Here is a 12,375-nt window from a genome sequence, read left to right as displayed (position 1 = left end):
GCTTCCCTAGCAATAAAGCAATAAAAACAAGTATAATTTTTAAAAAGACTGTATAAGAGTGATTGGTAGATATTCAAGGCCCTGATATTACTATTGGACACAAATAAGTCGTATGAGCCATCATTGATTTAAATCAGATTTTAAATTAAAAAAAATTAAATCAAGTAAACATTTCCTTTTAAAAGTTTTGATATATTAATCTGAAAAAACTTGATCATTTAATGATGAAAAAGATTGTTAATCTATCAACCAAATTACCAATTTTGGGTTATTCAATTGTTCACATAAAAAGGGAACACATTTAATGAATTCAACATGATTAAAAACTTCAACTGCCTGTTTATTGTTTTGGGTTTTTTTTCAAATGCAGCACAGGCACACTTCACTGAACTTCAAAAGAATCCAAAAGAATCCAGACGTTTATGTTTTATTATGGCACATGTAACACGTAACCATATCTATGGAGTGCATATTCAGAAAGCAGAACATTTAGAGTGACGTGTATCAAATGACAAAAACAGCCGTTAACGTAAGGAAAGAGGAAGCAGAAACTAGTCAGTCCTGCTTTATTATACTAACATTTACAGAAACAGAAGACAATTGTGAAGTCAAAGAAAATAATTTCAGCAAAGTCGTTAGGTCTTCAGTGTTTCTCTAAAGTAAAAGATAATTAACAACCTCATTTGGTTCTTCGTAAATTGTGCGGATGTTACGTACAGGTCATTCCGAGCTTTGGTAGTGGAGGCTGTAAACACCCCAACAATGCATAATATACAGTCATTTATAAAGTTAAATCAAACCAACAGAACGGTGTCATGAAAGATACTTTGGATATTTTTAAATGTATATATATATATAGTTTTGTTTTTTTTATAAAATAAATATGATAAGCTTTGGAGCAAACAATTTCTAAATGATGTATTTGTTCATACTCTCAAACATATGTAATAAATTTTAATGTGACAGCTCTCATAATTCCTGCTTAAAAAAATAAGAGGGACATGCAATACAGACAGAAATGGTCATTCGAATTATACACCTTTACACAAAGGAACAGATGAGGAGCAGCATGTATGATTTGGCCCTTAGCTTTTTATAAACATTAGTCAGATCCCACTCTGTCTTACCACTCTGTGGTATATTATGGGATAGATAAGAGTATTCACTGCTGTATGTGTGTAAAGCAAAGATAGCCGAGAGGACATGATGATGATGAAGGAGAACGTGGACCCGACCTTTGTATAAAGTTTGCTACAAAATACTGTTATCACACGTGCATGCGCATACATCATGTCATCACCTGCACTTCTGTATTCATTTCTAATAAAACTCTGAGACAAACAAACTGGAATTCATTTTCCAAATGAAAAACAAATGTTTTGGAAGGTAAATATGCACTTCACCCTCATTTACATTCAGTATAGAACTTCACCTGAAATGTAAAATGAGCTGCCGTAAAAACATGTGACAGACAAATGGGTATTTATTAAGGGAGTTTTAAAAGCATCTATGGTGAATTATAATTCTACATTTCTTTGTAGTTTTGGATGCTGTACACACGACAACAAAATATATCAAATTTTTATAAATATGTGTGCGCATGAAATTAAATCCGGTTGGACATGCAGGCTTTTATTCTGCAGCTCCAACCACAACCCATCAGCAATTGTTGAGAAATTAAAGTGCAAAGTAAAGAAAAATCGACCATGATTCGACCTAATAAGGAAAAGATCTACCAGGAACATGACAGTGAAACTATCAGACAGCAGCATCAAGAGGCCACCACAACTGTAAATTCTAAACTTAAACTGTCATGTCTGAAACAAGATCTCAGGCGAGCAGTCTCCACTGTTGGAAGACTCAGGTAAAATCCAGGCGTAAGGCATTCTGGCTTGGTCATCTGGTTCTTAAATTCTCATTTTCAGATTAGAGTCCATTTTAGTTCATAGCTGTTAAATCCTATTACAGTTGTGGTTGTTCAAAGGCCACACCCAGCTTCTCATAGATCTCCTTCAGCAGCAGCAGAGCTGTATCCTCCGATTCCCTGACAAAAAAAGGACAAAAAGTCAGCAAAATTACATATGATATAACAAAGGGAAAACAATCACTAACACAAGAGTAAACTGACTGTAATACACCTCTGTTTTGAATATGAACGATGACTCACCAGTAACACAGATGTGACTGGATGGCAAACAGGTATTCGTTAAAGCTCTCAATGGGTTTTTCCTGAAGCACATAGTCAATCCTGCGTCCTCCATTCAACATCCCCACTTTAATCTCTGGATGCTCACTCTGCTCTGCTGACTCTGAGGACTCGGCCTCCTCACACACACCTGCACGAAAACAGAAGTCAAAACAGATTCACTTTACCTTCATACTGCCACATGGTTGTTAACAAATGTAGAAAATGCTTAATGGAAAGAAATATCAAATTAAGATAGCAGTCCCTAAAAACAAAAACAGTTTATTAAAGGGGATAAAATGAAATTATGTGAAAACTTTAATTGCCAGTATAATTAATAAAGTTATACGTTTATTCCACATCCTTCCTTGGATGTGGTAGCCGTTTCTCAGGCTCCCTCTCCGGAATCAAACCCTGATTCCCCTTTACCCGTAGTCACCATGGTAGGCACAGAAAGTACCATTGAAAGTTGATAGGGCAGACATTCGAATGAGACGTCGCTGCCACGGATTAAGAGGAGATTTTAAAGGTCCAGTGTGAATAAGAATTAGCGTCAACTAATAGTGAACAACAAACAGAGAACTCCCCTACACCACCTCCCTTTTCAAGGGAACTACAGTGTAAAGCTTGTGAGATAAACAGTGACAGGATTCCCTTTAATGTGTTATTTGTAATTTACAGTCTGTACTGACAGTGACTGCATTCCCTTTCAATTATGTATGAGAGTTTCACTACACCAGGTGGTTTAAAAAAAGGGCAGGGCATGTACTAGCACATACTATGGAGGATAGTATGGGGGGGGGTTGAGTAATGCAGTTATTGTACAGATTCAGTTAGGTAAGTGGAAGGAGGAACAGAGAGGCAGTGAGAAAATGCAGCAATAACCCAGGGGTTCCCAGCCTTTTTTCCCTTGAAGCCCCTCTTGTTAAACAGCAGGTTTTTCTTCCTATTCTCACAGAGTATATGGATAAAAACTTCCATAAAATCGAAACCAAGATTAACTTTTGAGATATTGCAGGTATAGCTGCTAGGAGACCTGATGAGACTTGCTTATGCAGTAATAGTCACAGACGTTCAGAGGCCACAGAGGTGTGGGTAATAAATAGCTTAATAAATTCAAAGGTGGACCAACAAAACAATTTCTGGAGGACCAACAAAGTTTTAATTTCGGTGAAAGTGAGTTTCGGTGAAAAATGATCTGTGCCCCCCAAATGATCTCTTGGACCCCAGGTTGGGAACCATGGGACTAACCATACATTACATATCATTTGCTCTGTGTAAGAAAGTCAAAAAAGGGCTCTTTTTTTTAAAACTATAGTGCACATGAAGCAGCATATTTTAGTAGGCATGATAGTAGGCAAGATTCTGTCAGACTTTCTCGGTTCAAGCCAAGGAAATGAAATATAAATATTGTGTAGAAGACTGAATCATAGACTTGTAAGAGTGGTGAGAAAACTAGTTGATCACCAATCAGATCACAAAGCACTTGCCAATAAGCTGAAAATGTTTTATTTACTTACTTGTTCTCATTTATTCTCTATTCTGGCTTACCTTGGAAGTAATGCAAATGAAGGGCCCTGGGCCACTCCAGTATTTTAGTCCAAAAATCAGCACTTTTCTCTTCCTCCTTAGAAGAAGCAACGACTGATGGTGAGGCTAAGGCTGAAGGTAAAGTGGTGAGGGATGAGGGATAGACAGAGCAACCACCAGATAGAGAAGAAGAGAGGAGGGGAGGGTGGCAACATGCAGAAAGGGACGAGAGGAGTATGAGGACACAGGGTTAGACACACTCGCTCACATACACGCAACATGTACACACACACACACAAACACAATCAAAAGCCATCTGTCTACCCGGTGTGTCTTCAAGGTTTCTCTCTGGTGTAGTCTCTCCTTCCTCCACTGGGGGCAGTGCAGCGACAGGGAGTCTGGAAAAAGACTGCCACGCCGTTCGTAACGATCCCAAGACATTGTTCTTCAAGTCCATGCTCATACGGGTCAGGCTGTCCTTCAGTTCTACAATAAGAGACAGAAATGATGATTTAGCAAAAGCCCCCTCCAATGCAGTATGTACTTTCTGCTCTCTGTCGAACCTAAAGACCTAGGTTTATGACATCGGGAAGGAAATTGTTGCGCTGTTGTCCTGTTTTGTTCTCTGGTGTGTCTGTACTCAAGTGAGCAAGTAGTACTAAATATTTCCCTCCTCACTTTGATGCGTTGGAGGTATTTGCCATAGACGCAACAGCAGACACATGTAAAGCAGATGACACCATTCCCTTAAACAGAAATATGGATTTATATGGATTTAAAGAGTGTTTTGGCAAATGTAATTACAAGACTCAACAGAATTTGCAACATTGGTCTCATCACTTATGGATACATGACTGCAGAATTTTGACAAATTATATCTTTGAAACAGAAAGGAAATCATACCCAGATGCATCCTCTTGCGACCTTTATGGTGAGGGATTAGCATGGGCTGCAGATCCACCTCTGAAACAATCATGGGCTCTATTCGATAGGCCACAGGGTCGTACTACACAGCAATGAACGGGAAGAGATGAACAGATGACCTTTTTCAGTGTGTAGGAAGAGATCTAATATTGATAAATGCTGTAACTGTCCCAGACAAAAGTTAGTGGATTCCTAATGGGCTGCAAATATGTAATTACTCACCGGGTGATAGATGTTGTAAAAGCTCTTGCAGGTTGGGAAGGTGTAGTTTGGATCGATGTGTTTGAGCCCACGGACAGTGAGGAACATTCCGATAGGAGAGCCAAATGCAAAAAATGTCTGAGGTTGGAATGAAAGCTGTGGGTAATCAATAGAAACCTGGGTAGAAAAAGTAGTAGACATACATAAGCGTGTCATTAAACCAAGTTTATTTTTCTGAGAGGAACTGTGCAGATCCAGTGAGACAGATGGACATGAGATAATACTGGAATGTTTAAAAACACTGAGATGAGCGTTCCTTATGTCAAGACAACAGCCAAGGTGTGTGACAGTGAGTGAGGAGGAGACCAGTAAACTGAGCACTCATGCAAGGATGCTGGATTGGCACAGACAATGTGTGTGGCATTGGACTCAATGGGACAAACATGGCCTCAATCACAGCACAATGTGACTTAAAACAGCCACTATAAACCAGGTGTCTTGAGTTTTCCTAGACCGGACTGTGTATGAAGAGAAACTCACACACACAGTGAGGTCAAAGAGAGCTAAGAGAGCACAGGGACACCATATGAGACACACCTGCCCCTTGGCTATGCTTCCATTGGTCTGTCCAGGCAAGCAGGGGAGGAAAGAAGCAGGAATTTGATGCATCGATGCGTTAAGCTAGTCTCAAGCATAAATATTGAAACCAAATCTGCTTGCATGTGTGTTACCTGTCCGATGCCCATGTCAAAGTATTCATAGTCGACAGCACTGGTGACAGACTGCGCCCTGTGGAAGTGTGGCTGGTTCACTTCGGAAGACTGGTTACCATCACCATCTCTGTTCACTTCAGGTGCAACTTGCAAACCTGGTGCCAGACGCACTGTACCGTTCTTACAATCCTGTTTGGAGCAAAAAAACACAAACTATTTATGTCATAAAGACGCTTTATAGGGACAAGCTCCGTCAGCACCCGGCTACAACTGAAATGTCCACTGTTGCTTGGAATGTATAAGCTGTCTTGGACAGATTCTAGTCATTTGAAATGGTACAAATACAGACTAGAGAAAGCAGTCAGATATGGCACAAAACCTTAGCCAAGGAAGCTCATTTCCATTCTGGCCAGAGAAATTTAATCATTTCTTATTTGTGCCATAAATGCAATCAAATTCCTAAAAAAAATCCTAAAAATAATTCACTACTCAGGATAGTTCTGACCTCTGGAAGCCATTTCTTCCTGAAATAGTTCAAGATCTTCTTCCGAGGTCCAAGGGGAATTCCTAAATCTTTGAGATCACTGTCATTGCACAGAGCCTAAAAGAGGGTAAAGACCGGTTATTGAATAATCATTACGATTGTAGAGTTGTTTGTCACTTGTGTGTGTGTATTACCAGTGACTCCATGTCCAGGTTCTCAGCCTGCAGTGTATCCAGGTATTGCTGCAGGCCCAGTCTGGTCAGAGTTTGCTCCAAAGAGTTCAAATGGCGCGGCTCACCAGACGGCACCTTAAGCACAGCAAAAGAAATTACATTTTCTTATCTATGTGGAGAGAAATAAACTACAATTTTATCAGTAAATCATCTAATAATGTGAAAACCACCATACCCCATCTCTGGCTTCTGATCCAGACCTCTGATTGGTTAGCAGGTCAAACAGGATCAGTGAACCTGAAGCAGGAAAAACAGAAACGTTGGAAACCCAACATTCTGCTGTTTTATGACTGCATGTGTGTGTTTCTGCATCTCTAACCCAGGCTATGGCCCACTACTGAAATGGCCCCACTGAAATCTGGGTGTCTCTGTTTAAAGAGGATGAGCAGCCTGTTGATCTCTGAGGCCACTGTGTCCACTATTGTCTGGCAGTAGGTGGGGCTGTTATAGAAAAAGAGATCCAGCAGAGTGTCGTTGGTGAAATGTCTCAGTCTACTGATACTGGGGAGAGTGATCCTCTGGATGTCCCTGGAGAGGGAAGGGTGAAAATAATATGTGGGTAAGCAAGAGAGTAAGTAGTAAGTTAAAACACTGTTTGTTTTGTTAACTCTCACTCTCAATACTTACTCATCCACACCAGTGGCATCCCCATGTAGAGCGCTGTGCCAGTTGACAGGCAGGAACTCCACTCTGCCCACCTGACCATCCTGCTGAGCTCGTTTAAAATGGGAAGCCAGGAGGGACAGAGAAGCACTCCTGAAGTCATTTACTGGAGAGACAAGATGACAGGGACTCATAAATACTGCACCTCCTCTACTTTCAACCTCAAAAACAAAAAAAAAGAATAATAACACACACACACACACAGATTTGCACAGCTAATCTTCTTAGACATTCCATTGACTTCATTTCCAGCCAAAACAAAGCATTATCCCCAAAATCTTAGCCCTAGATTTAACCAGTTCTTCAGAAATGTGGTTCTGCCTTATTAGAACCAGGTTTTGGTCACAATCAGGACTACTGGATCCTAAAAAGGTCACAAATACGCACACCTACCACACTGTATGATGGATCTGAAGCGCAAGTCACAAGCGGGACCAATGCCATGCACCATAAAGACAAGATGGTCCACCTTCTCTGGTTCACCTGAGAACACAAATATACAGAGAAGCCAAAAGTGTTCCCTGTAGGTAATCTTCGGGAATTTTATATACCAGTATAATTCCTGAGAAACACGTTTGTCCATACCATCAGGTATTTCCACAAAGATGTTGTTGACACCTCTCTTGACTGTTCGAGGTCGGGTTTGCTCTGAGGGAGAAGTCATCCACTCATCTTGCATTCCGATAGGCTGATACTGCATTATCAGCTGAGTGAGGAGGATGTTGTAGAGGAAAACAACTTTTAAATGCATTCACTTAAGGTGACGCTTTGTCATGCATTCAGTTTAACTATACATTGTGGTACTTTAACATCAGGCCTTACTTTGGGATTGTGTAAAATGACAGTCTCTCCTGTGGGAAACTCTAGCTTTCTCTTCCATTCGTCCAAGGTCACTGCTATCATGTAAGCCTCCTGAAAATTTGGAAGATGTGGGAAGAATTAAATATAACAAGTGATAAAAAGTGTAAGAGTAATGAAGAGGCAGAGGTTTAGGAAGATAACAAAGTTAAATGCTGTGGGAACCAGCGTAGGTATAGGATTAGCCTCTGTATCATAATACCTCCAGGGTTTTGCTGAAGTCTTCAGGGTACGGCAGGAACCTGGTGTCTTTATCTCCTTTGTAGAACCAGGTACAGCGGCGGACTTCAGATGGAGCTTGCTCCCAGTACACAGCGTAGCATTTCCTCTCTTTGACATGAACGTCATACCGCTCTCCGTCCACTGCAATCACCACTACCTCCTCCTGAGCTCCTGCTGCAAATAGTAAATGTATAGATAAATGTATAATGTAAAAATGTACAGCCTAAGTAAATGTATTGTATTCACTTGGAATAAAAAGGAATATCAGGAATATTTTCTGATTAATTCTGTAAAACAGAACCGAAAAACAGGAAACTTGTTGTATCGATTCAGAAAAACATAGCCAGACAGGTGGACAGACAGACATTCTACTCTGTCTTTTCACGTAAAACAACCCCACCCTAACTACCCTATTTATATTAACCAATGTAAAGACATTACCAGAATGTACATGTTAAATATTGTATCTACTCCCCCTTACCAGTGTCGCAGGCCCTCTCTAGTTTGTCAGAGTCTTCTCTGCTGAAAGGAAGCCAGGAGGCGTTGTCAGTAGCCCGGCGACAGTAGAACCAGTGAGGCTGCACTTCATGGTACGGAGCTGGGACTGACTCCATGTCATACATTTCCAAGGAGGATGTGGAAGAAGAAGAATCGTCCACCACAGGCAATACCTGGAGAAGAATGATACCAGCATAGTCAATATGTGCAATCAATATTTCTTCCTCAAGTCAGCAATGACACTCAGTTACTGAGTAAAGAATAAATGCCTGATGTTTCTTTCTTTAGAACGGTCTGCTTTTCAACTGCAGCTTCCAGAATAAGTTAATACAGAAGTCTGAGCTAAGTCTGCCCCCTACCATCAAGCTCCAAGAACCTATGACCAGCAGCGGACAAGCAGACAGTAAAGCATGAGGCCTCCACTTGGCCAGAAGCACAAAGACCAACTTATTCTTTACTCCTTCTTCATTGTGCTGAACAGATAGCCTGACACTGCTAGACACAAAAACCAACACCCACATCAAACACAGAAAACAAATCAATAATCCAAATCACAGTCTAATGTGCAAGACCGAGAACGTAGTGGAATGTGTCTGCAACAGTAATATCTGGTCAGTCCAGTGTGTGTGTGTGTTTGGTTGTGTGTCATATTTATTGTTAATTTCTCCATCAGAGGTTACAATATGATCTTTATTTCCTGGTCTGGTCATGTTTAAATGTTCTTGTTTTCATTTTATTAATTTATATCAACATTGATACAAAGAAAAACTCAGGCTCAAATATCTAATTGGTCAATGTTAAACCAGGAAGGCTAATCTGTAAATCTGTTGTGCCGTGGAGGAGCAGCATCCCCTCTAGTTTTGGGGTTGGTGCAGAGAGGCCTAAGGTAGAGGATCTGAGATGTGGATCTGGGGTATGAAATTCAAGAAATTATGTTGCAAAACCCATTGAAAGCTCCTCATTCTACTCAAAGGGCCCTCATTCTCTTCTCCTGGTCACAGGACTGTTTTTTATTCAACCCAAATATCAGTCATTTGAATAACACATGCAGTTTTCCCTCACCAGATTGACAGATGTATTCCCTGGGGACACAGACTGAGTGGGGTTGACAAAGAGCTCTTGGGTATTGCTGTTCAGGGGAGCCTGGGATTGACGCCCCTTCTCACTGGGACTGGATGACATTAGGCCTGGAATAGACCTAAACCTTCAGCTCTGACCTGACGGGCACACAAATGCACACAAAAACAGTGATCATGTACTAGAAAATTAAACTTACTAAATCACAGGGAAAGATGTTTTATGAAAGGGGAAAAATAAATGAGTGGCAGCAGTATTAAAGGATTCAATGGTTAAACTTTCTTGAAATGGAAAGTACAAATGTGTTGTCTCAGACAGATTAATGGCCATTTTTTCGTCATGTTATAATATTAATGGAATCTATTAGAGCTTGAGACCTCTGTTCTATCACAATATATATTTTTACTGAGGTATTGCCCTGGAGGAAGGAACAACATCATTTGCAACCACACTGATAAGAAGAATATCAAGTCATAATAAGGGATTAACTGACACCAGAAGATGGCAGTGATGCAACTATATGGATGCAAGCTGCCATTAAACCCTAAAGGAGTGTAATTTTTTCATTATTATTATGATACTAATCTATAAGACTCTTCTTGGCTTAGTTCCTTTATATTTGTATACTTTTCTTCAAAGAAGAAAACAGTGTTCAGCTTTGCCACTCCCTCTGCATGGAACACTCTCCAGACTGAACTGAAAATACCTGAACTGATTTCACTTGCAGCCTTCCATTCTTTCTTATTAGATAGACAACTAGGAACCATTAAACAGCTTCTGTGTATTTAATATATCACAGTGACTGTGAAATTTCAATGTCAAGCCAAATGTACACACTGTTAAATTACTATTTGCTATGACATGTAAGCTCAGTGGGGTTTTTCTATCTAAAAATAATGAAAACACTGCTCTATTTTCAGATATATATATATTCAATGTACTTTATACATGATTTAAAACAAGGTATAATTCACCAGTTGGTGGCGATAATGCTCCACATGTGGCACTTCGCCATAGAAGAAGAAGACTCTCTTTTTGAAATAAATATTCAGTTTCATACATAATACGGGGTCATAATACGTATCTGAGGACTATTTAATTCACCAGTTGGTGGCAACAATGCTCCCAATGAGGTAATTCGAGGAAGAATAGAACACAAACACAACTGCAGTGAAGGCTGTAAGACCATATCACAACACAATTACAACATAACACGTATTACCCTGTCAAACTGACGTTGTCTAGTAATACATGCTTCGTTATTAAAACACAAGCCAGTCTCTGAACACTGACAGCTAATCCAATAAAGTTCAAGTCAAGTTAATGACAGCTAACGTTAACCGTGAGGTCACACAGATGGATTATGAGGAGCTTGTTAATATATGTCATTTAAAACTGACAGTTGTTCACTGACACGTCTCTAGTTTTTGTGTCAATTTCACAGAATTCAGCAAACACATCGCAGAGGCCAAAGGTTGTTTCCTTCGGTTCATGCTAGCTGAGAGGTGGTGTGATGGACGAGGGGGTGACGCCGGCGTTCAGAAACTCTTTTATAATAATAGAACAATATAAAAATATCAACTGTGCACTCACGGTCGTTAACTCAAACTCACCGGTAACTTCACACCCGTGTAGATGTTTGATGCTGGTGCGGGACATTTGTTGTCGTTGTTTAGCTCGTACTGCTAGCTAACTCGGTAGCCACAAGGACAGCCTCCTCTTGTCAAGCACTGAATGTCAGACTCTCTGTTGTCGCGGAAAATATGACAGTGACAGGATTGTTGTTCACCAATTATGACTACATTATCAGTAAATAAAAAAAAAACCGTAAAAATGACACACATGTATGTAAGAAGTTTTCTATAATGTCCGAGAATTTAGCCTCTCGCGATTCCGCTGTGAGCCCGGTGACTGTTGGGTAAAACTGTATTATTCATACAAAATGAATATTTCTTGAAAATTCAGCTGAATACAAATTAATTACAAGTCGGGTTCATACAAAAATGTTCATCTATGTTTGCAAACTTTAATGCAAAAAAGAAAACAAAATAAACATGTCATTTACAGGGAGCACTTGAAGGCAACACGAATCACAACAACCTCACCAGCTCAACGCCCCCAAATAGTGACGTCATAGGCTCTTACGTGAGGTTTGTTTTATTTTAATAATTTTATTCACAAGCCGAAATGTTCTTAATCACTACCTCGATTCTCTCTGTGACATGTATTCCACAAATAAACAATTAAAGCTAATACACAGCATAAATGGGTATTTAAACCTTCAATTTATATAGCCCTTATTTTACAAATATATCGTTATGACTACATTTCTATTTTCTTTCTCTTTTCATGATAGATATTTTTCATGTTGGTACTAGTATTACACCTACTATGCTGTACATTAGTTTTATCTTTATGGTATTCATTGGTATCTCACCAATGCAGTGGATAGTTTATCTGTGTGTGTACTTGTATTTATATCATTGAGAGTAGGGCTGAACGATTTTGAATACATATCTGATAGCAATTATTTTGACAAGCATTGTGATCGCCATATGATTTCAGGATATCAGAGGGAATGGTAATTTTTATATTTAAAAGGATTGCTGTGTGACATTTGTGCAGATCTGTAATAAACAAAGATGTTCTCTTCAGTCTGCAGAATAAGATGTGTATAGATCAAGACAATAATTAATAAATTTAAAATTATATTTTGACACACATTTTGGCTTTAACAAATATTGTGCCTCCAGTGATCTCGATGAATTTTCGATTAAGTGTTCATCC

The 12,375-nt window shown here is 39.6% G+C and overlaps 1 protein-coding gene across 4 annotated transcripts; it reads right to left on the bottom strand.

The window, feature by feature from the left end:
- Positions 1-319: 319 nt before the first annotated feature.
- On the bottom strand, positions 320-11,661 carry ddhd2 (DDHD domain containing 2). Of its 4 annotated transcripts, XM_044026642.1 has the most exons (21): positions 11,431-11,661; positions 11,202-11,334; positions 9,574-9,728; positions 8,495-8,684; positions 7,994-8,187; positions 7,756-7,845; positions 7,519-7,639; positions 7,327-7,416; positions 6,898-7,039; positions 6,590-6,798; positions 6,446-6,507; positions 6,232-6,345; positions 6,059-6,154; positions 5,572-5,742; positions 5,438-5,464; positions 4,862-5,017; positions 4,619-4,721; positions 4,040-4,201; positions 3,737-3,847; positions 2,168-2,336; positions 320-2,044 (listed from the first exon to the last, which is right to left on the bottom strand). In XM_044026642.1, the coding sequence occupies exons 3-21, from the start codon at positions 9,691-9,693 to the stop codon at positions 1,963-1,965; spliced, it is 2,409 nt and encodes an 802-aa protein (XP_043882577.1). In that variant the 5' UTR covers positions 9,694-9,728; positions 11,202-11,334; positions 11,431-11,661; the 3' UTR covers positions 320-1,962. The 4 variants fall into 4 exon arrangements, with proteins under 4 accessions (XP_043882577.1, XP_043882576.1, XP_043882579.1 ...); XM_044026641.1 differs by having other exon boundaries at positions 11,202-11,661; XM_044026644.1 differs by lacking the exon at positions 3,737-3,847 and having other exon boundaries at positions 11,202-11,661.
- Positions 11,662-12,375: the final 714 nt, after the last annotated feature.

Source organism: Solea senegalensis, linkage group LG5 (assembly GCF_019176455.1).
Source record: "Solea senegalensis isolate Sse05_10M linkage group LG5, IFAPA_SoseM_1, whole genome shotgun sequence".
Classification (NCBI taxonomy): domain Eukaryota; kingdom Metazoa; phylum Chordata; class Actinopteri; order Pleuronectiformes; family Soleidae; genus Solea; species Solea senegalensis.
Note: the sequence above shows the minus strand (reverse complement) of the source record. Positions and strands in the feature narration are given on the sequence as shown.